Source organism: Mesoplodon bidens, assembly GCF_964165515.1.
Source record: "Mesoplodon bidens genome assembly, chromosome: 2".
Lineage (NCBI taxonomy): Eukaryota > Metazoa > Chordata > Mammalia > Artiodactyla > Ziphiidae > Mesoplodon > Mesoplodon bidens.
The window spans coordinates 34,646,453-34,671,492 of record NC_138177.1 but is presented as its reverse complement, the minus strand read 5'-3'; the positions used below and the strand labels follow the sequence as shown (position 1 = coordinate 34,671,492).

At 44.7% G+C, this 25,040-nt stretch overlaps 1 protein-coding gene across 2 annotated transcripts in view; it reads left to right on the top strand.

Moving 5' to 3' along the window:
• The window catches only part of ASTN1 (astrotactin 1), a gene marked incomplete at both ends in the record, with an annotated part of 328,640 nt that overhangs the window by 277,822 nt on the left and 25,778 nt on the right, over positions 1-25,040 (top strand). For both annotated transcript variants that reach the window (XM_081224527.1, XM_081224526.1), the window contains 2 exons: positions 12,502-12,770; positions 22,290-22,423. In XM_081224527.1, coding sequence (XP_081080653.1) covers positions 12,502-12,770; positions 22,290-22,423 — 403 coding nt within the window. The remainder of the gene's footprint in view (positions 1-12,501; positions 12,771-22,289; positions 22,424-25,040) is intronic.

Below are 25,040 nucleotides of genomic sequence, written 5' to 3'. Positions count from 1 at the left end.
GAATTCATGAGATCCCTCTTCCACATGACAACCCTTCAGATATTTACAGAGAACACTGCTAAGTCTGCTTCCAAGTCTCCCTGTATCCATTCTAACTGCCCCAATTCCTTCAGCCAGTGTTCATATGACACTGTCTCCAGGTGCCCCGGAATCCCCACTGCCTGGCCTTTCATTGGAGTCTCTCCCCACTTGTGACGCTCAATCCTAAACCAACTCAAGGCGTGTGGCTTGACAAGGCACTGTCTCTCTCCATCACCTTGGTCACTACACTTTCTTAATACAATCTAAGATATTCATGGGCTTAGCAGCCATGCTCCATTCATTGCCAGCCTCTTTATCTTGTAACCTTTGCTTTCCCATGCATCCGGCTCTTTCCACCATTTACAAATGGTGTTGCAAGCAGGCTGAGCCACTGAGTGGCCCACACAAGCCAGTGTGGGTTGAAGCTCTGGGTGAAACCTCATCTTATAATGAGAGTTTCATTAAGTTTGGACAGGCAGCTGCAGAGACCAGAGAGTCTGATAAGAGAGGGCACAGGTTACTGGGGAGATGAAAAGAGCCTGGTCCACTCTGCATTTTTTTTTTTTTTTTTGCGGTATGCGGGCCTCTCACTGTTGTGGCCTCTCCCTTTGCGGAACACAGGCTCCGGACGCACAGGCTCAGAGGCCATGGCTCACGGGCCCAGCTGCTCTGCGGCATGTGGGATCTTCCAGGACCGGGGCACGAACCCGTGTCCCCTGCATTGGCAGGCGGACTCTCAACCACTGCGCCACCAGGGAAGCCCCACTCAGTGCATTTTAAACTCAAGAGGACCAAGAGGTGTGGGACTTGTGTGGAATCCAAAATCACCATCAGGAGCCACAGTCTGTTTGAGCTCAGGGCTCCAAGGAGCAGGAAAGCAGCATAAATTTCAGTGAGGCAAAGCTAAGTGGTAATGGACTTTAAGTCCTCTCATATATAGTTAATTTGCAGAATAAATTGGTCAGGGCAACAAAAGGATTTAACACCCAAATTCATTTGCAAAACAGAAGCTAGATGAGCATCGAGAGGAAAATGGAGACCATTACAACATTCCCTTACCGGTTGGAGTAGTAGTATTATTGAATAATATTTTTATTAAAAATTTCTAGACCATTTGGTAGTTAAAGATATTTATAAGTGAGTCCTTGCAGCATCCAGCAAGGCATCAAATCTCTCGCTGTGGAGCCGCAAAAGCCCCGAAGACTCCCACCTGCCCCAGTAACTCAGGTTAGCATCCCGAACACACACACACACACACACTCTGTACACAATGTACTGCTGAATTTTTGTAATGTGGAGACAAGGCAAGTAATGGTCATATGTCAGTTTTACCCATTTCAGAATCGTCACGGGGTGTCCCCAGACTGTGCTCCTCTTGTCCAAGTTTGAAGTGAGAAAGAAAAGAGGTGACAAGGTAGGAGCTGGAGCCAATAGGAGAAGAAATGGAATCAATGGAGTCACAAAGAGAATGTTGCTGGGCTGATGGTCCTGGCAAAGCTAAAGGCGCTCATGGGTACCCCCAGCTGAGAAATAACGCCGCGTGGTGAACAAAGGGAAGCATCCATTTCACTCTGTGGATATGGCCAGAAGCTCACAGAGGCCCCCAGTGGAGCCCTCAACATTAGCAGAGGCCAAAGCTGGTGCAGGGAGCTCCCTGTTCTCTTCACTCTCTCTGTTTCTATTACAATTTTCTCCCTCTACTTGACCCTGGGCTATTCCCCTGTGTTTTTCTGGCTCCTTCTTGGGGAGGACCAGGAAAGAGGGAAGGCACTGGCTCCTAAGTGGTCTGGGGGTGCACACTTGGCTTCTCATCTCAGCCTTCCAGACTGGAAAACAAGACTGGGGGAAAAAAAGCCTTTAATCTCCAGACAGGGGCACAGAAAGTTCTTTCCTGGTGGCCCGCTGAGCTTGCCCACTCCTCACGTGGTCTTTCTGCTGATGGAGATTTGAAAATAACTAATGCCGCAGGTGTTCCTCATTTTCACCTCTCCTGGCCGCGTCCTCCCTCCCACTCCCTCTCTCCATGCTGCTCTGTCTGTAGCGAATCAGCAGGGATAATCTACTGCAGCTCTGCACATCCGGAAGGCTGTGACTCTGAATCTCTCTGTCAGGTTTGTTTATTTATTTATTTATTTTCGCTGGTTTGGAAAAAGCTTTAATGCAATGGATAGTTATTGGAATAATAACTACAGTGAATTTAGTATCAAGCCAAGAAGATATTAACTTTTTTTTTTTTAACTATCTTTACCATTTGGAATCACAAGTTGAATTTTCAAAAAATAAAGAAAATGGATAAAAAAATGATGCCATGCATTGTAAGCTATAAGATGTAGTATTCTCATCAATGATCTTCATATTGATAATTATACTTTAAAAAATGTCTGGCAATGATCATCCATTTCACAGAGAAATCTACCTCATGATGGAGTTTGGAGAGGCAGGAGCAATGAGTTAAGGGGACAACCTCTGTGGCCCAGGTTCCTTTGGCCTGTTCTCCTCTTCCCTACCAGGAGGAGGTACATGAGAATCATCAGCTGGCCTGTGGATGAGATAGGGGACCCTGATGCCATTGAGATTTAGCCAAAGTATAGGGCTTCAGGGCTGGTTCTTGATCCTCTGAGGCCTTGCGGGCCATCTTCAGTCTGGCTGCACACAGCTGCGGCTGGGCTGGGGACTCTGATGGAGGTGGAAACTTCTTCCCTCTTCCCATTGTGCTGGGAGGAGGTCAAGGGGATGGATGGCCAGCCCCCAAATGGCCAGCCAATGAATCGTCACTGGCTGTGGGGCAGGGCAGGGCTGACTGTCAGTGTCACAGTGTTAGAGGCTATGGCTGCTCCAGTGGGTTGGATAGTGTCCCCCCAAAATCAATGTCCATCTGGAACCTCACATTGTGACCTTATTTGGAAATAGGGTCTTTGCTGATGTAATTTAGATGAGGTTATCCTGGATTTAGGGTGGGCCTTGTGTCTTTATAAGAGAAAGCAGAGGGAGATTTGGACACACACACACAGAGAAGAAGGCCAGGTAACACTGAGGCCAAGATTGGAGTGATGCAGCTGTAAGCCAAGAAACACCAAGGATTGCCAGGAGCCACCAGAAGCTAGAATAGGCAGGAAGGATCCTCGCCTAGAGCCTTCAGAGGGCCTGTGGTCCTGCTGACATCATGGCTTTCGACTTTTAACCCCCAGAACTGGAGAAAGAAATTGTTGTTTTAAGCCACTCATGTGGTGCCATTTGTTATGGCAGCCTTAGGAAACGAAACAGGAAAGATTTAATATGAACAAAAAACTTGGCCATCCACCGAGAGTCACATGAGAGGCATTTGGTGAATAAAGAAATGAGACTGTAACAGGCAAATGAAAAACCGGAATCATATAAACATTATAAATTTGGGTGTTAGACAATGCACACACAAATTTATTACAATTTGTGATAGGGAGTACCTACAGAGTACCAGGTGCTGGGCTCTAGGGATGCAGGGATGAGCAAGTCCCACCCTGGAAGTGAGTGGGATGGACAAGACATAAAACTAAACTCAAGTCTGTTACAGTGTTGTAGGTACCCCTCTGGACACAGGCACTAAGTACCTTCTGCTAGGGATGATGGGAGCAGAGTGGCATATATATATATATATATATATATATATATATATATATATATATATATATATATATATATATATGGAAGGATGGAAGGTAGGGAAGAAAGAAAAGAGGGGAGGGAGGGAGGAAGGAAGGAGGGAAGAAAGAAGAGGTGAGGAGGGAGAGAGGAAGGAGGGAAGAAAGAAAAGAGGGGAGGGAGGGAGGAAGGAAGGAGGGAAGAAAGAAAAGAGGTGGGGAGGGAGGGAGGAAGGAAGGAGGGAAGAAAGAAAAGGGGAGGGAGGGAGGGAGGAAGGAGGGAAGAAAGAAAAGAGGGGAGGGAGGAAGGAAGGAGGGAAGAAAGAAAAGGGGAGGGAGGGAGGAAGGAGGGAAGAAAAAGAGGGGAGGGAGGGAGGGAGGAAGGAGGGAAGAAAGAAAAGAGGGGAGGGAGGGAGGAAGGAAGGAGGGAAGAAAGAAAAGGGGAGGGAGGGAGGAAGGAAGGAGGGAAGAAAGAAAAGAGGGGAGGAAGGAAGGAGGGAACAAAGAAAAGAGGGGAGGGAGGGAGGAAGGAAGGAGGGAAGAAAGAAAAGAGGGGAGGGAGGGAGGAAGGAAGGAGGGAAGAAAGAAAAGAGGTGGGGAGGGAGGGAGGAAGGGAGAGAAAGAAAGAGAAAGAAAGGAAAAGGGAAAGAAAGACATTTTTAGGGTGCGTTGGGACAACAGTGACATCCACCGGGTCTCCCACAGCCCACACACGTGTGCACTAAGTGCGCTGTGCATGTGCTTCTGGACAATCCCTCTGAGCCACTCAGGCTTCCTGGCCTGGCCTTTATGATGAATCCTAATGAGGCTTTGGGTTGCAGCCTTGAGGAACTGCAGGCAGTCAGAGAGTAAAAAGAGCTAAAAACCTTTTGCTTCTTTCCATCCCTGTGTGTTTGTTGAACGCTTATCAAGTGCAGGGCCTGGGTGAGAGCCACGACGCTCCAGCAAAACAGAGGCAGCTTCTTGCCCACTGGGGACGAGCAGTCTAGCTGATTAGAAGAGCTCATTTTTGTAGTAAAAGCTTTAGGGCTTCCCAGGAATTCTTGGATTTTATTTTTGTTCCTCTTGAGACGCATGGGCTGTTTAGAGATGCATATTCAGGCATCTTTAAAGTGGTGGTTGCATCACTGGGCTGTCTTCATATTTTCCTTTTCACACTAAGTTTAAGATTGAAAAGAGGTCACTTTTTTTTTTTTTAGCACTCGGGGGTCGCTGCTAGACAAAGGCTATCTTTGCGTTTTTATTGATTCCTTGGTAGAGGCTGCTCTCCTGCTATTTCTTGGACTCAACCTCTCATCCCAAATGGAACATCACTATTACTGACCAAAAAGAGGCTGACAGAGGCTTTGGCCAATTTGTCAATTTGTTACAAAATTAAAACTGTTCCCACATCAAAGCTGACTAACAGCTTTTGGCAAAGACAAAGCACTGCAGCTACACCAAAACTTCAGTTTCACATGAACCTACTGAACCAGGAGCCTCAACCAGGCAATTATTTGTTTGACAACATGCCTATTAAGAGGGGGGCAATCTTCAGAAAATGTAACCTTATGTTATTGATCCACTTTTTAAGAGCTGTTTGGGGACGAGATACCATTTTCTGTCTGTCTCCTACAGCTTCCACATCTGCATGGTCATAACTGATGAACAAAATCATCACCTGCAGGTGCCTTGGGGAAAGGTTTAATTCTGTTTGGTAGGCAATGCTTCGTGAGTGAGGCAGAAAATTGGAAAGCAACATTTTTAGAGAAGAAAAATGTCAACAAGAACTGGAGGAAAACTAAGCATTTTCTGCTAAGTATCAGTTAAACAAAACATTTAATTTTCCAGAGGACACCTCTTCTTGAATGTCCCGTTAATGGTGCTTTGCTGAGGGTGCCCAGTGGGTATTTGATGACCACTGACTATTACACTGGACTTCACCACACCCAGACATGCTGTTCATGCTTATAACAAAGACCATCTGATCTGCTATTTCCAGAAATTTCTTGAAGGAATACCAAAGAACTAGAGCTGAAGTGTACAGTAACTTTAATATTTTTTTGGTTTACATTACATCCCTGTATCTTATTTATTTTATACTTAGTAGTTTGTACCTCTTAATGTAACTTTAATTTTAGAACACAAAGGATACATCCTGACAAAGGATTTTTGTTTTTAATTGTGGATTTATTTGTAAGAAAGGACAAGAGTATAAACTCTCTTGAATTGGGACTGTTTCCGAACATGTTGGATAGTTGTCTAGTATTTCATCCCAAAAGAAAGATGTGCTTCCTCTGAGCCAATGGGTAGTGATGAATGTGTAGTGGGAAAGGTGGATGGGCTCCAGTGTGCAGGCTGAGACTGGGCAGAGTAGAAAAAGTGCAGAAGGCATGGTTCTCTGTGACCGTCCTTGAGGTCTAGAATGCCTCTCTCTCTTGCTGTCACACTGCCTTGTTTGCTGGTGAAGTGGTCCACACAATGTTGAATCCCAGTACAATGCTATCTCTTAGCTCTCAGAGCTGCCTAGAACCCCACAGCAATGTACCTCCACCTCAGCTACTGGTACCCATGGCCCCGCAGGCCCAGGACACCAGTCACGGCCTTTTGACACATTGTGACATTAGTGACCACAACTTTCTCACGTTTTCTAGTCACAGGAGAACCACTGTCTGCTCTTCAACGCCACAGTCAGCTACACCTTTTCTTAAACGTAAATCCTTAAGTCCCAATTACCCAGTGCACATTAATAACCTTTGAGATATGTGTGTATACTTTCAAAATTTGCAAATGTATTTTTGCAATATTATCTCAAATCTTTGCAACTAGATTATCTCTGACCAATTCCCGTTTGTACATGAAAGTAGTGGAACTCACTCTGAGTTGATGTCTCTCTTCGAAGAAAACTAGAAAATCTCAAAAGAACCCAGGACAGCAAGGTGAGAAATGAAATTAAACCCAGCCTGTCTAGTTAGTACCTGCAGAACACAGGGAGTAGTCACTTTGTATACAAGTCATTATAAATGATCTATTAGTTGGACAAACACTTGTAGGCATTCCATAAATATTTGTTTAATGAATTGTCAAATGCATTAGTTACATTACATGTTAGGCACTGTGGGAAATTATAGACATAATTTCGTCCTTCAAGGAGCCCATCATTTGATGGTGTGGCTGGCAGCTGTGTAGGTAAGTAGACAGGCATTGTGAGAACCATTAATTTTAGAGACTACTCACTATGTCCCAGCTCCGCTAAACTCTCTGCATGGATTTTATCAGTCCATCATTACCACAGCCTTACTAAATCAGTTGTTATTATCATCTCCATCTTATGTATGAGAAAGCCCAAGCACAGAAAGGTTAAGAAACCACCTCCAAATTACACAGCTAACAAGTGGTAACGTCAGAAATCAAGCCCAGGCAGTCTGACTCAGACCTTGCAGAGAAGTGGATGGCTTGGGGGAGGTAAAGTACATAGATTTAAGATTGATTGGGAGAGCAAGAAGGAACCCACAAAGAAGCCAGGATTTCTGGCTCGAGCAATAGGGAAATTGATGCCCTTTCCTGAGCAAGGACCTATGGAAGGAGGAGCAGGTTGCTGGGAGGGTGTGGAGACATGAGTTCTGCAGTTTGGGACACGTTGAGTTTGAAGTGCCTATTGAACATTCAGATGGATTTCCAAGCAAGCATATTAAGTTCTGTTATACTTTGGGAAGCAATCCCAGCTAGAAATGTAGCTTTGGCTGTCATCAGATAACGTTTTTTTTTCTTTCTACTTGATTGCTTGAAGCTTTGGTAAGGGGCTAGAGACTATTTACAGATGCGTTGGCTTTATTCTTTATGTTTGACTTGTTTTTAAAATTTAAATCTATGGTCATGACTTACTATATTCACTCCCCTTTTCCCTCCAGGGGGAAAAAAATATATATATATATATATATCCATGGATATATAGATAGACATAGATAGAAAGAGATATGGAAATGGATATATACACCTAAACCAGGGAAAGGAGTTTCAAATATGAAGAAGACACAATCCCTGCCCCCAGAGCACCCGTTATCTCCTATTGAGGTGTAGAGAGAAGTGGCCGGGTCACGCCCTATCCACTTGTCCCTGATTATGAATCCATCGTATTGTATTTTGGCCAGGTCTCAGAAAGTGTGTCTCATGGCAGGTCTAGGAGTTCAATTTAAGGCCATCCAGAGCGACCTGACCCTCTCTGTTTACAGACATAACTAAACACCCTAAGAGGCTGATTTGACCCTGCGTACATGGGTGGAAATGTGAATTCGGGTAACTTCAGGATTTCTGGTGTGAACAGGAGTAGACTGGGGTGGGGGGAGTGGGAGTGGGAGTAGGTCATGGAAATCAGGGTGTCCGTGGGCTTCAGGGTGCACTTCACTATGGCTGTGCTTCATTTACACCATGTCAAGCTTTCTTTCCTGTGGGTCCTAAGCTGTCTCCAAAAGCTGGCATCTGACAAGTTTGCATTTGATTTTTTTTTTGGCTGCCTAATGAACTGCCTCTGTAGTTCTAGCTGTGATGTCATTAGCATCTCATTGCCTTGGGCACCAACTCAGGAGAGAGATTCTTAAGCAGTCCCAGAATCCTACAGGAATGGTACCAATTTACTTCATAACAACTAATTCACCTTCATGACCTGTCAGTTTCCAGCAGTAGAGCAGATCCTGCATGAGGATGGTCAGTCACTTTTATCATCCTCCTATGCTCCTGAGTCTAGGTGGGTCAATATGTACATGCCTAAGGCCACAGGCACATCCACAAAGAGATTTTGAACACTGAGGATGCCAATAATCTCATACCACAATATTCTATTGGGGAAATTCATCCACTGTGTGCTGTAGGATACAGATTTAGCCTAAAGCAAATGGCATTTATTTATAGCAAACTGTATTTGCAGAATGCTTTGCAGTTTGGGGGTTGTTAACGACATTGCAGGTTGGCTGTTCTTCTACTTGTAAGAAAGCTAAGTGTGATGAGGACCCCAAAGCCTCCCCTGAGAGCAATAGGGTGAATTTTGCAAACGGGGCTGAGTCGGGCGGGGGGGGAGCACACTTGGGTCAGAAGTTACCTTTGTGAGTTATATTCTTTTAAGACCTTAATTGTAGCTTATTTTTGTCCAGAAACTGTGTATTTGTTGAAATAGAATATTCATTTTTATTAAGAAACAAGATAGTGTCTCAAATTACTAGAGCATTTCTACCCAGGATCTAGAGGGCAGAAGAGGGACGAAGTAAGAAAGGACTGTCATTGGAGTGGACATGGAAGAAGGTGGCCTTTGAACCATAAGGAAATAAGGCAGAGACTCTTCCCTCCACTCTCCACACACAGACCTCGCCACCACCCACTCCAACACTGAGCTGGGGGTTAAAAGCAAATGTCAAAGCTCAGACTCTCCTGAAGCTTTTAGGTTTGAACTCTTTCACTCCCCACAGACACGTTGGTTATTGGTGCTCTCTTTGGGCAAAGGGAGATTTATCTGGGCTTTCACCACTGGACTCCATCATTTTAAGGAGTATTTCCCGATTGTATCTTTAATGGCGCATGGAAAATGCATTTCCTTTTTGAAAAATCTCTCTCATACACACACATCTATTCTTCGCTGGAGCCTGAATAGATGGCTTTGGGGAGTTAGCTGCTCATTACTTCTGTGTAAATCTCGCTCCTCTCTAGACAGCTCCATCCTGCATGATGAGGGGACCAGAGGGGCAGTTCGTCTTGGCCTCCAGCAGGGCCTGCTCTATATGGGCTTGAATATTATCAGGAGAAGGAAAATACAGTTCTGATGAAAAGAGTTTGGTGGCCTCTCACCATCTTCCTCTGTAAACCCCTTCCTGTGCCTCTCTACGTCCTAATCTTACACCAATCCAGGGCTGAAGGATACTGAAGGGGATTAGTTGCATCTTGATTTTAATTGGGAAAGCCAGAAGACGGAACAAGGGGAGCAGCCCCTCAACTGTTTACAGTGATTGCAAGCCTTAATGAGGCAGCGCTGGAGGGCAGAGAGGCTGTCACTCAGCTCGACTGCGTTTGGGGTTGCAGTGCCCTCTCGTGGCCCAGTTTGTCTGTCAGATGGTGCACCCTAAGTGATGAATGGGCAGGGGTTATATGTCTTATATACGGATGTGTATGTAGGGTGTGGGGGTAGTTTCTGGGTGTTTGGGGAGTAAAAGTGAGAGAAAAGAAATTTGGTGGCATATTATTTCCCCCTTGAAGTAAACTATACTCCATGTGAAGGATATGGAGGGGGAATTTTTTTTTTTTTTTGCGGTACGCGGGCCTCTCACTGTTGTGGCTTCTCCCGCTGCGGAGCACAGGCTCCGGACGCGCAGGCTCAGCGGCCATGGCTCACGGGCCCAGCCGCTCCGTGGCATGTGGGATGTGGGATGTGGGATCCTCCCGGACCAGGGCACGAACCCGTGTCCCCTGCATGGGCAGGCGGACTCTCAACCACTGCGCCACCAGGGAAGCCCCTGGAGGGGGATTTTTATTTCCCTTTAGAGTTTTATTTTCCCTTCCTTGTGTCTCTCACAATTATGTCTCTCACTCTATATTTTTCTCCTTAGGATAAGTTTTATGGATTTGTTTACTCAGCTTTTTATTATTTGATTGAAAGGAAATTGTACCATGGCTTTTTGTTTGTTTGTTTTAAAGTAGCCAGGTGTTATTTTTCCGTAAGTTTATTTTCTGTGGTACCAAAGTGGCCACACCGGATTGATCACGCCTTTTCTTTCCTCACAGAAGTCATTTTAGAACTGATATCACCATCTAGTGGTCATTTCATAGAAATGCTTCTCGCAGCCTCTGTTGAATACTTTCTCAACCAGGAGGTTGAGATGAAGCGTGGATGGATAATGAAATGCTTGTGAGGGTCAGGAGGGCCAGCAAGAGACCCTCCAGCTCCCCGGCAAGGCTTGCACAGTGAAATGTTTTAATTCTTATCTTGAAAAGAAGCATGGTCTCTACTGATTTTTTTTTTTTTCATTTACTTTCTCAATGAACGAGGGCCTGTTTTTCTAGAAATCACATCACAGTTGCAAAGCTCTCACCCCACCCCTACTTATCGCAGCCCAGTTCATACAGCCTGTTGAAGAAGATTGGAGGCCTGGCCAGGGGCTGGGTGAGGAGAGTCCTGCCAGGTCGTGGCCGCTTTACAAACCCTCCCAGTGGGGTTCACTGAGTTTCATGAGCCTGAATGTCAATCAAGATGTACACATGGCTTGGAGTTGACTCTGGGGCTAGCTGGTGTGGGCTTCTGGACTTCCTGTTGGAGGCCATCTTTCTTGGTTTTGGTGTGTGTGGTTATGCAATTCTCTTATAACCTAGCAAGGGCTTGAGCTCAATCTTTGATCCGTTATTAAACAAAAGGCACGTGTGAAATAAATTATATTCCATATTTATAGTTTCTAAGTGAGCCTTCGCCTTTGCACACAGAAGGAATCTGGTGTCAATGGAGCTGCTGGTAAAAATGCCTCATCTGCACAGTGATGATGCTCATGTGGGAAACAACAGTTCTGAAATGCCTCTGGACACTTCCAAATGGTCTTACATTACATCGCAAACAAGGGGAGGATAACAGTGCTCCCTGAGCCCCATAAGAGGGAACTCTGCTATGAAGTCATAAGTCGTATCTCACAATTACCTTCTGGAACCACTTTGCAACTCCTTCCAACCAGTTTCCCCAAAGATCTGGACCCTCAAGCTTGGCACTCTTGATGAGCCTGAGGACCAGAAGGAACATTCTGTGTCTGCCTATTGTTTCCAAAAGCCCAGCCATCTCCCTGAAATTGTTTCATGTGCGGGCATACAACTGTGCACAGAGGACCAGGGCTCTCCTAAGGAACCCAAAGCTTTTTGTTAGCAGATCTGCTTCCATCCTTCTTTAGACTTAATAAATTAACTGAAAAATCATGAAGGCTTGGAAGAGAAATATCAAGCAATGCTTTCTTCCATAGGGAAAAACTCTTCTGGTAGGCATTTCCAATGTTTGTCACCAAAAATAAATCAAGAGCTTCCCCAAATACCTTTTACTCATCAATCAAGGGCAATGTGGACCCATCTTTCAGGCTTTGTAGTGCAAGTCTTTTTTAAAAAGTCAAACTTCCCTCTGTATCTTTAATACATTGATTAATAATGAAGCAGAGAAGTCCTGTTATTCCCTATGACTTAACGGCTTCAGAATCAGACAAGACTGGATCCAAATTTCACATCTCACTATATACTAGCTGTGTGATCTTGAGGCTCTTGGCCTCACTTTCCTCATCTATAAAATGGGTGGAATGATAGAGCTCATGCAGAGGGTTGTTATAGGGGTTAAGGGAGATCTTTAACAGATCTCACTTTCACTGTACAGACTTGATAAATCTTACTGATAGTTATGATTAAAACTATGATGATGATGCTTCAACATGCACTAGCCATTGTGTTTTGTGCTCTAAAAATAGTTGGCTGTTTATTTATAACCCAATGCTAGAGGTAGGTATTATTAATATCTTCATTTTTGGGTGAAGAAAATGATTCATAGAACAATCACTGCTACTATTGTTTATATTATTGATGACAGCCATAAATCCTGCACAGAGACGGCAGAAGCATCCATCTGAAAGGATCCATGGTGCTGATGATTCTCAGAAAGGAAGAAAACCTGGTCACATATTTGGAAGGGTCATTTCCAGCTGTGTGGGTTTCTGGGAGGACGTGTTCCCCACATTGAGTGGGATAACAGCATCACATTCTTACCCCCTCAGAGTCATTTTCTGACCTGTCAAGGACTCGAGTCTAGCACTCAGGGGCCACGAGGCCATGCAAGTCCCTGCTCTTTCACCTCCCTCACTGTCCCTTTTTATTTTGTGTCTGGCAGGCAACTCCCCATCCGACGAGTCAGAGGAGCGGGAAAGAGACCCCAAGGTGCTGACATTCCCAGAATACATTGCCAGCTTGTCAGAGTCTGGCACCAAGCGCATGGCAGCTGGAGTCCGCATGGAGTGCCAGAGCAAGGGACGGTGCCCCTCGTCCTGCCCCCTGTGTCATGTGACATCCAGCCCTGACACCCCTGCCGAGCCGGTTCTGCTGGAGGTGACCAGAGCAGCCCCCATCTATGAACTGGTCACCAACAACCAGACGCAGAGGGTAAGAGGCCTGGGACTCGGGGTTCAAGGTGGCATCAACAACAACAGAGGGCTTTCCAAATGGCCTGAGCGGGTGACAGGGTCAGCTGAGCTCAAGGCTACAATATGGAGAGTGAGACTTTTTATTTAACTACTCCAGCCACCTAATTTGCTTAGATTTGCATTTTTGCATATTAAATCAAATCAGTGCATCTGCAACACACATGGTGATGACTCAGGGGTCACCGCGTGGCATTTGTACAGGTCTTTGAGCAACAGGGCTGGAAGGAGGAAGGGAGATAAGGAGGCATAGCAATCACAGTCACCAAAGCTTTGTTCAGAAAGCCTCAGGGGGTGGTCGTGGGAGGGGACTCAGCAGTACCACCCCCTTGTTGGCAAGGCAAGTGGACCAGCTCCCCTAACTGATCCAAGACTGGGTCAGCTAGGCTAGAAGGAGCACATTAGGTACAGATCCCCAAGGGAAGGCTCTGCCCACCTTAGTCTGGAGGGGGTTGGTTTTCTGCCCATCACCCTGACTCTTAAGAACAAAACTCCACGTCCATGCAGATCTTTCTGCCGTATATCATGCAGCGGGGTCATGACATTTCCCAGCCACTCCTCTCTTTCCTCTGCCCTTCCCTTTCCCAAGATGCTAGCAGGAAATGAATGGACCCAAAAGGGTCATAAGCTAAATAAATGCAGCAGAGGCAGTGACTTGCCTCATTTCCTAGCTCTCTGATCTTCTCAAGGACGTTAAGAACAGAGCGGGTCAAAACACAGACAACAACAACAACAATGACAAAAATAAAAAACACAAAAGCTCAGGGTGGGGGACTTCCGAGACTAGGCAAAGCCACTGTGGGGAAAAGATATTGTAGAGTCACAGCAGGGAGCTGCTTGCCTGCCTGAGAGGTGTGTCTCTCCAGGTGGGGTGATAATTGCTTTCTCTTTTCTCTTTCAAGGGACACCTGGTGCGTCACAGTTTGTTTCATAGGTGATGCTCAAACCAACAGGAGGGGTTTTGCATGTGTGTGTGTTTCTCTCGCCTCTCTGCCTCTGCTACAGATACTTCATTGAGTGTTTGAAAATAAGGTTTTTCACAGGAACAAAAAAGATAAATCGTTCCTTTGGCCTGCAAATTTCTCTTCAATCTGATAGAAGTGACTATGGGAAGAGAAGTGGGAGAGAAGAGACCACTGGAGGTGGGCTTGAAAGGATGAGGAGAAGGAGGGGCTTGTGTCACCATGGAAACCCCAAAGCTGCAGTGCTTTTAATCCAATGCCCAGCCCTCCCCTTACGTGTCCCACTCTGTCTTCTGTGAGCACCCAAGGCTGCTTCTGTGAGCACCCCAGGACCTCCTGTGCACTTGCCTGGGAGCAGCAGAATCAGGGAGCTCACGCATAGAACCATCCTATGGGATAGGGCATGCGAAGCTGCACACAGGGAAGAGCTTGGCGGGAGAGGGGGGGCCTGGAGCCCCTGCTTCCTGCCGGGCCAGTACCAGCAGAATGAGGAAGCTGAAGGAAGTTTTGCCTTTAGCAACGCCCCTTTCTGGATCCCCTGCTTGCCAGAATTTAGCCCCTCTCTGTCTCCCTGCACTGGTCTTAGGAGAGTGGTTGAGAGATACCTCCCATCTGGCCATATTTTGAGCCTTTGATTTCTAAACACATAGAAAGGTGGCCTGAGCAGGAGTTCGGTCACCATATCTTCTCTCTTCTTCCTTAGACATTGTCTGTGTTCATCATTCTCTCCACTCCTCTGCTTTTCTTTCTAATTGTGCCCTTTCTACGAAGGAATAGAGAGGAGGAGTGATGAAGCAAAGGACCAGAGGAGGGGAGCTAAGTCCTGGCATTAGTAACTCGGTGTGTTCCTATCCCTACCTGTATGGTAGGTGTTCAGGCCAGTTTTCCAACCTCTTGGCCTCATTGTCTTGCTTCTGTCGGACTAAATAATCTCCAATGCCATATTTCAGTCTAGTCTGTGATTGCAATTTAGAAACAAGTAGGTCAAACCATAGGACAAACCAGGTGTCTCATACCCAACAAACTTGAGGTCACCAGCTTCCACCCTAAATTATACCTGCTTGTGCTTCCACTTCAGTGAATGGCATTCTTTTCTACCAAGTTGCCCAAATTGGAGAGCAGGGATGCTTCCTAGAATTTTCTTGTCCCTAACATCTAATCCATCATCTAGGGCCACAAATATCTCAAATCCGTCCTCTTTTTATTATACCCCCTGTCACAGCCTAACTATTTCAGTCATCCATTGTAATATCAGGCCACCATCTTCTTGTTACAGTAGCCTTCTTACTGGTTTCCCTGTTAGACCAGTCAGAGTCATCTAACTAATTAGTCTTAAGGCTAATATGGACTTCTGATCATATAGCAGCAAGGTAATTCAGTGGCTCTGCAGAATCTATTGAATAAATCTAAAGTCCTTAGCACATCATTACAAGGGCAGTTCACTCTCCGATTTTGTTTTCGCTTACGTGGTTAGGCTGTACCCACTCTATATGCTTTATCCTCCAAAATTTAACTCCTTGTACCTCCTTAAACAAAATGCATTTTCTCCCATGCATCTGGCCCTTCAGACTTGCAACTCTTTCTCCTGGAAGTGCCTTTTCCCACATTACTGCCACTGGCAAACTCTTACTGTTACTTCCAAGTTTCAGCTCACACATGACTCTCCCTTACACTCCCAGGCCAACCCGATGTTCCTTCATGTAGCTCCCACTGTATATGTGCATACATCTTTTAAAGCATGCATCACCTACTATCCTAGTGTTTATATAGTTGTTCACTCTCCTCTAGACTATGAGAAACATTCTCTTCTATGGAATCCCAGTGCCCAGCAGTAGTCACACATAGTTGGCATTCTACAGAATGAATGAACGAAATGATGAATAAATGGACAAATGAATGGATAGATGAACTTGGCTTGAAAGTTCAGCTACTTGGACTTACCTGGTGGCGCAGTGGTTAAGAATCCGCCTGCCAATCCCCGCCTGCAGGGGACATGGGGTTTGAGCCCTGGCCCGGGAAGATCCCACATGCCTCAGAGCAATTAAGCCCATGCACCACAACTACTGAGCCTGCGCTCTAGAGCCCACAAGCCACAACTACTGAGCCCGCGTGCCACAACTACTGAAGCCTGTGTGCCTAGAGCCTGTGCTCCACAACAAGAGAAACCACCGCAGTAAGAAGCCCACGCACAGCAAGGAAGAGTAGCCCCCGCTCGCCACAACTAGAGAGAACCTATGTGCAGCAACGAAGACCCAACGCAGCCAAAAATAAAGATAAATAAATTTATATATATAAAAAAAGTTCAGCTGCTTTCCTTAGAGAAAAATAATAAAAATTGGAAAATTCGATTTCTTTTCTGGAATCAGGATTAAATCTAATAACAAGGATTCCTATGCAATGCCAGGCACATTGTAGGTACTAAGAAAAATGTAGTCTTCCTTTCTCTTCCTTTCTCAAAGCGTTCCTTCTTGATTCCTCTCTTGCGCCCTCATCCTACCTACACAGTTACCTCTCGCCCAGGATTTAGAGAGTAGGAACTCTCAGCGAATGGTCTGAAACGGCATTTAGAATGTTTGTCATCAACGTATTGTCACCGATACCTTTGGGAGGAAAATCTGATCAGGTTGCTCCCCTGTTTGAAACACTTTGATGGTTTCCTGTTGCTCTCAGAATGTGACACCCACCCCCACATGGTGTCCTAAGGACTCTCTGTAATCGGCCTGCCACCCTCTCACTTTCTTAGCATCTCTTTGCCCCCGCCCCCACTCTGTCTCTTACAGCAAGATGAACTTTTTCTCAGTTGATTTTAGAAGTCAAGTTTCTTGCAGACTAAAGTCTTCTTAATATTGTTTTTTCTACCTGGAATACTTCCCCAAGCTTTGTGACCGGATTGCTCTTGACCTATCCCTCCAAGCTCATGGAGGCCTTCCCAAACTCCTCTGTGAGATTGGCCCCCTCCTTGTCCCTCCTGCCACCATTTCACCCTTTTTGGAGCCCTTATCACAGTTCTGGTTATTTATATAACTTTTGTTTGTTTATTATTTAGCTGTAAGACAATGCAAGCAGGGGCCATATATATCTTATGCACTGTATCCTTAGTGCTTAGGACAGGAAATCATCCCTACAGGTACTTAGCCAATAATAGTTGATTGAAGACTGTAAAGCAGCAGCCATGATGTCCTCTTTATTCTGCTCATCTCAAAGGATGTCTGTTTTCCTAGTTAAAAAAAATACACCTTTTGATTTGAATTTGGTTTAGTCAGGTAAAGCATAAAGTGAGCACCTACTGTGAACTGGTATTCATCCTGGGAGCTGGTGGATACAGTGTTAATCAAGAGAGCTTTATGTTTCCATCAAGCCTGAGATGTAAAATCCGTCCTGTTACCCATTTACTAACCTGTGACCATGAGCAAGTTACCTAACCTTTTGGACTCTAAGTGTCCTCCACTGTGAATCATGATAACTGTCTAACATGGAGCTCAAATTAAAGTGTTACTGAACCAAACTCGGGTCTGCTCACCCGCTCACAGTAAAGCCAATCTACTGACACCAGATTGTGGTGAAGGAAAATGCAGCGTTTATTGTAAAGGTGCCAATACAAGGAGGACAGGTGGCTTGTGCTCTAAAACTCCAAACTCCCCAAAGGCTTTCAGGAAAACAATTTTAAAGCCCAGGTGAGGGAGAAGGGTTGCAGGGTGTGTGATCAACTTGTGCACAATTCTCTGATTGGTTGATGGTGTGGTAACAGGCCGGTGTCACAGGGGTTAACATTATCAGTCCTTCGGCTCCAGGAGGCCTGAGGGCTACTTGCTCATGGTCATCAAGTAGTTAACATCTTCCATTTGCTGGGGGGTTTTCACATCTGTAAAACAACTCAGGAAGTATGCATCAGATACTATTATCTAGGCCCTTCAGAGAGGAGCTAAAGCAGAGGATATGGGGGAGGGGGTCTGCCCCCAGAAGGCCCCATACCATCTGCTCCCTTACAAAAGTGTTAGCATTTAAAGGGCTTTGTATCCTTAGGTAGGTTTATTCCTAGGTATTTAATTCTTTTTGTTGCAATGGTAAATGAGTGTTTCCTTAATTTCTCTTTCATATTTTTCATCATTAGTGTATAGGAATGCAAGAGATTTCTGTGCATTAATTTTATATCCAGCTGCTTTACCAAATTTATTGACTAGCTCTAGTAGTTTTATGGTAACATCTTTGGGATTCTCTATGTACAGTATCATGTCATCTGCAAACAGTGACAGTTTTATTTCTTCTTTTCTGATTTGGATTCTTTTTATTTCTTTTTCTTCTCTGATTGCTGTGGCTAAAACTTCCAAAACTATGTTGAATAATAGTGGTGAGAGTGGGCAACCTTTTCTTGTTCCTGATCTTAGTAGAAGTGGATTCAGTTTTTCACCACTGAGAATGATGTTGGCTGTGGGGTTGTCATATATGGCCTTTATTATGTTGAGGTAAGTTCCCTCTATGCCTACTTTCTGGAGAGTTTTTACCATACATTGGTGTTGAATTTTGTCAAAAGCTTTTTCTGCATCTATTGAGATGATCATATGTTTTTTCTCCTTCAATTTGTTAATATGGTGTATCACATTGATTGATTTTTGTATATTGAAGAATCCTTGCTTTCCTGGGATAAACCCCACTTGATCATGGTGTATGATCCTTTTAATGTGCTGTTGGATTCTGTTTGCTAGTACTTTGTTGAGGATTTTTTCATCTATGTTCATCAGTGATATTGGCATGTAGTTTTCTTTTTTTGTGACATCTTTGTCCGGCTTTGGTATCAGAGTGGTGGTGGCCTTGTAGAATGAGTTTGGGAGTGTTCCTCCCTCTGCTATACTTTGGAAGAGTCTGAAAAGGATGGGTGTTTGCTCTTCTCTAAATGTTTGATAGAATTCACCCGTGAATCCGTCTGCTCCTGGGCTTTTGTTTGCTGGAAGATTTTTCATCACAGTTTCAATTTCAGTGCTTGTGATTGGTCTGTTTATATTTTCTATTTCTTCCTAGTTCAGTCTCGGGAAGTTGTGCTTTTCTAAGAATTTGTCCATTTCTTCCAGGTTGTCCATTTTATTGGCATATAGTTGCTTGTAATCTCTCCTGAGCCTTTGTATTTCTGCAGTGTCAGTTGTTACTTCTCCTTTGACAGAAGACCTGTATGCAGAAAACTATAAGACACTGATGATGGAAATTAAAGATGATACAAACAGATGGAGAGATATACCATGTTCTTGGATTGGAAGAATCAATATTGTGAAAATGACTATACTATTCAAAGCAATCTACAGATTCAGTGCAATCCCTATCAAACTACCAGTGGCATTTTTCATAGAACTGGAACAAAAATTTTCACAATTTGTATGGAAACACAAAAGACCCCGAAGAGCCAAAGCAATCTTGAGAAAGAAAAATGGAGCTGGAGGAATCAGGCTCCCTGACTTCAGACTATACTACAAAGCTACAGTAATCAAGACAGTATGGTACTGGCACAAAAACAGAAATATAGATCAATGGAGCAGGATAGAAAGCCCTAGATAAACCCACACAAATATGGTCACCTTATCTCTGATAAAAGAGGCAAGAGTATACAATGGAGAAAAGAGAGCCTCTTCTATAAATGGTGCTGGGAAAACTGGACAGCTACATGAAAAAGAATGAAATTAGAACACTCCCTAACACCGTACACAAAAATAAACTCAGAATGGATTAAAGACCTAAACGTAAGGCCAGACACTATAAAACTCTTAGAGGAATACATAGGCAGAACACTCTATGACATACATCACAGCAAGGTCCTTTTTGACCCACCTCCTAGAGAAATGGAAATAAAAACAAAAATAAACAAATGGGACCTAATGAAACTTCAAAGCTTTTGCACAGCAAAGGAAGCCATAAATGAGACAAAAAGACAACCCTCAGAATGGGAGAAAATATTTGCAAACGAAGCAACTGACAAAGGATTAACCTCCAAAATATACAGGCAGCTCATGCAGCTGAATATCAAAAAAACAAACAACCCAATCCAAAAATGGGCAGAAGACCTAAATAGACATTTCTCCACAGAAGATATAGATTGCCAACAAACACATGAAAGGACGCTCAACATCAGTAGTCATTAGAGAAATGCAAATCAAAACTCTGATGAGGTATCATCTCACACCAGTCAGAATGGCCATCATCAAAAAATCTAGAAACAATAAACGCTAGAGAGGGTGTGGAGAAAAGGGAACGCTCTTGCACTGTTGGTGGGAATGTAAATTGATACAGCCACTATGGAGAACAGTATGGAGGTTCCTTAAAAAACTAAAAATAGAACTACCATACGACCCAGCAATCCCACTACTGGGCATATACCCTGAGAAAGCCATAATTCAAAAAGAGTCATGTACCACAGTGTTCATTGCAGCTCTATTTACAATATCCAGGACATGGAAGCAACCTAAGTGTCCATTGACAGATAAATGGATAAAGAAGATGTGGCACATGTATACAATGGAATATTATTCAGCCATAAAAAGAAAGAAAATTGAGTTATTTGTAGTGAGGTGGATGGACCTAGAGACTGTCATACAGAGTGAAGTAAGTCAGAAAGAGAAAAACAAATACTGTATGCTAACACATATATATGGAATCTAAAATAAAAGTTGGTTCTGATGAACCTAGGGGCAGGATAGGAATAAAGATGCAGATGTAGAGAATGGACTTGAGGACATGGGAGGGGGAAGGGTGAGCTGGGATGAAGTGAGAGAGTGGCATGGACATATATACACGACCAAATGTAAAATAGATAGCTAGTGGGAAGCAGCCACATAGCACAGGGAGATCAGCTCTGTGCTTTGTGTCCACCTAGAGGGGTGGGATAGGGAGGGTGGGAAGGAGACGCAAGAGGGAGGAGATATGGGGATATATGTATATGTATAGCTGATTCACTTTGTTATCCAGCAGAAACTAACACACCACTGTAAAGCAGTTATACTCCAATAAAGATGTTTTAAAAAAAATAGGGAAAAAAATAAATTAAGGGCTTTGTAAATTCTAAAGCTCTACACAAATCATAGTGATAACAGAGAATCCCTGCTCCCTTGAGGCTCCCAATCCAAGGAGGGGGGTCAGTATGGACTTCATGTCATCTCTTCTAACCTGGGATGGATGGGACATAGGATACTGGCTTTGGACTTGGACATGTTGATTTTTGCAGGATTATCTCTTCTTTTTCTTATCCTCTTCTCTTTTTTTCTTTCCTTTAATTGTTTGGCCTAAAACTTTCCAGGATAGCTGTTTCATTTCTCTAATTTATCCATTATGTGTGGGTGCAGTGAGGATGAAACAGAGGGAAGAGAATCAAAGGAAAAGCAGAGGCTGCAGAGGTTGAGCTGACCTGGAGAGAAAGCCCTGAGCTTGCCCTGCGGCTGTCTCAGGCTCTCCCCAACCCTGGGCTGGGGTTGAAGCAGCAGGGCCTCACACAGGGCTCAGTGCCTGTCAGGACTCAGTTCCTCACCAGGGACTTGCCCCTCTCATAAGTCCTGTTCCCTCAGTGATCTAATTGTATCTTGTTGTCCTTTAATTGAATAGTGAATATCTGCTGTGAAACCACTGTATGTAAAGAATTACTCTAGATTCTATGTTATTTACAAGCTTCCACATAAGACCCAACCCTGTCATTCAAAGACAAGAACAGTTGCTGTTCTTTATTGATGACTAACATGTACTATTTATATGCAACTAATGTGTGCATAGCATAGGCACTATGCCATGCCCTTTGGCATGTATTTATTTCATCTAATTGTCACAACATCCTTATAAGGAAAGTGCTGTTTTTATCCCATTTTACCATTGAGGAGCCTGAGTTTATGTAATTTGCCCAAGGTCACATGGCAGTGGTTGGCAGAGCTGGAGTTCTCACCTAGAGGGACTGCCCCGGAGCACAGCTCTTAGCCTGTGTGTCACATGGTTTCTACCTTCTATGAGGAACGAGAGGTCTAATGCATAATCACAACACAAAGCAGAACTGCAAAAATATTGTAAGTGAGATACAAGACATGCTGAAGGAATGCAGAGGAAATACTGGGGCAGGGTGAAGAGGGCAGAGAAGGATGCTCAGAGAGGCATTTGAGAAAAGGCTGAGTGCCTCTGGCCTGAGAGAGAGTGGTCAAGACTGGCCCTGCTGAGCGTATGGGGAAGAGGTCATGTCTCTAGAGCCCTAGGTGTGGAATGATGGCGCGGAATGGGAGGGAGGGAGATGCGAGGTGGAATGAGACTTGATTCCAAGATGACAGCCCTCAACCACAGGGATGAGCTATTATGCTAATGAGACAGAGACACCCTACAGGTCCTACAAGGTCCAGGCTTCCCAGAAACACTCTTCTGGGGTAGAAGTAAATGGAGACATGGTGCTACAGGCTGCTGACTGGAGTTATTTAGGGCCAAGCAGAGCCCTGATGCTGTGTCTCTTGACTCTGGGGACCCAGCCCTGGCTCCCTGATGCTTACTCTTTTCTCTGCCCCCTCTTGCAGCTCTTGCTGGAGGCCACCATGAGCTCCCTCTGGTGCTCCGGGACCGGAGATGTCATCGAGGACTGGTGTCGATGTGACCCCACTGCTTTCGGAACTGATGGACTCCCTGCCTGTGCGCCTCTCCCACAGCCCGTGTATGATTCCCTTTCTTGGCCTTTCTCTTGCTTGTGTGTCTCGCCATTATTCTGCAAACATATTTTAAAGAGTGTCTACTCTTTTCCAAGCAATGGGCTTGGTACTGGGGAACAGAAAGAAAAACATGGTGCAGTACCTGCCTTCAGGGCGCTTTCAGTCTTCTAGGGAGGCAGGTGAACCAATTTAACAGTAGCAGAAATGGTAGGATAAGAGTTATATGAGACATTTAAAGACAGTGTGAAAAGGGAACAGTCAAGTCTGAATTTGAAGAATAGTGAAGGCTTCATAAAGGACATAGCACTTGAATTTCTCCCCAAAGGTGGAGAAAGCAGGAGAGCACGGCTAGAAGAAAAGAGGGGTAAATGTAATGTTCCCATGGAGGAAGACAGAGGTCAGTAATAAGACCCAGGACAGCAATACACTTACCGGGTGTCAGGCACAGTGTGAAGCAGTTAGGTACTGTTATCACCCCCCCACCCCCACCCCCCTTTAATAGACAGGGAAATGGATTCAGATGGCCTGAATAGTTTTTCCATGGTCATAGAGCAGGAAGCAGGGCCATAGCTAAGAGACCGTGATCTTAACCATAATACTGTAGTACACAGAGGATACAACTCAGAGATGACCTTGGGTAGAACCAGCGGGGTTTGGTGACTGATTGACTGTGGGAGTGAGAGGAAGGAAAAGTGGAATGGACTCAAGACTTATGACCTCAGCGGGAAGATGAGTAGGCTACAGCTGAGAAAAGAAGCGTCCCAGGATAAGCAGGTTTGAGGAGGAGGTTGGTTCCCTTTGGACCTGCCTGAGAATTATAGTGGGGCAGTCCTATAGAGATAGTCAGCAGTCATGAGGAAAAATGATCTGGAGCCCTATAACAAAGCAAACACTCGAGATAAGAAGATTGAACTCAGCCCCAAAGACATGAGAAATGGAACCACAGCTATGAGAAAGGACGCTCCAGAATGACTGTCATCTGGGAAGAGCAGAGGGTCAGGGATGTGCATTCAGGGGCATCTGCCTTTGAGGGGTGAACAAAGTACAAAGGGCTGCAAAGGTGGCTGAAAATGAACATGTCCAGTTTTCATAGACTCGGAGGAAGGCTGAACAGAACTGGCTGAACTCATGTAAAGGGCAGGAACCCCTGTTAGCCTCGAATGTGGCATCTGCCATGGGAGTGAAGCACAGAAATGCTGTGTCTAATAACAAGGGATGGTAGGGTGAGCTGGAGGATCCTGGATTGGTAAGGCAAAGAGAGCCCAAAGGGAGGATCAGGACTCAGTAACTGGAGGGCTGGGTAAGCAGGAGCCAAATGGCAGGAGGAAACCAGCAAGTGAGAGGCTGGTCTGTGAGCATACTGCTCTCTGGTCTGTTCCATGAAAGTGTGGGTGGGCATTAAAAGGCCAGGACTGAGCAGGAAGAGCATTGAGAAAGAGAACACAGTGGTTCAGGGTCTTTACAAGCCAATGTCTTCTTTTGTCTACAGACCTTCTCTAGGTGGGTCATTTTAGACACACCAGCCATTGGCTTCTTGCTCTTTACAGCCATGACTTAGACCTCTTAGCTCAAAAGAGAGTCAAGCTCATTATTAGTAAAAGGTCTTTCTTTTGGCAGAAAGGGAACTCTAGAAGATGGTGCTTCTAGACTGATTCACCAACTAAGAAAGCTACCTTTGACACACAACGCTAAAGCTACCAAATTGTTATCATCAGGTGGATGCCAGATCCAGCCATTTGTGTCCTAGGGCTGATTTCATTTCTAAATCTGCATTTACTAAATGTCATAGCAAAAGAGATCAAATTGGGCTAAATTTCCATAAACAGGAACATCTACAAAGGACTTCACTTTTCTTGTCAACTCTAATCACTTCTTCCAGCAGCAAACCGTAATTTCTTGAATATTTATCGGTAGTTGGATATAGGAATGCATTCTAGTTTTACACAAGCCTGTTTAAATCATACACACTCCTATTTCTCAGTAGAGGCCAGCCTTAGTCCATATTTTCACGGAATCTGAGTTCTCAGTAAGGCTTAGTTACTTACTTAAGCTTCCTAATGCTTTTTTCTTCAAAATAGTCCTCGGCATATGATTCTAATTAATGAATATCCGCACTGTTTTGGGTCTGTTCCATCTTTAATGTCATATGCAAACTATGCACTCCCTCACGGTAAGCCACTAAAGAGCATGTGGTTTGTGTTATTTTCCCACCAGCTGAATTCCTTACTCTTGCTCCCACAGCTTCCCATGATTTCTTGTTAAAGTTCTTATCACACGTATAATTTGTATGTTGGTCTAGTGCCCACTCCATAAAAGAAGGGGCTGGAGTTGGCTTTTGCACCAGTGCATCTTCAGCACCGAGCACATTCTGAGAAATAGTGGGTGCTTAGTAAATATTTGTTGAATTGAAATTGAACATTGCTTTGATGGGATCCATCCACGGTACCTTGCCTGGGGATCCTTGAGACCAATGACACATCTGGTGAGCTGAGTGGAGGCTAGAGCACCAGGATTATGGGTGGCCATGAGATACGGGAGCCGAGGTTGGGAATGAATGGCAGAGACTCATGTAAGGGAGGGAGGCTGGCGTGAGATAAACGGGGAAAACTCCCGAAAGCCAGT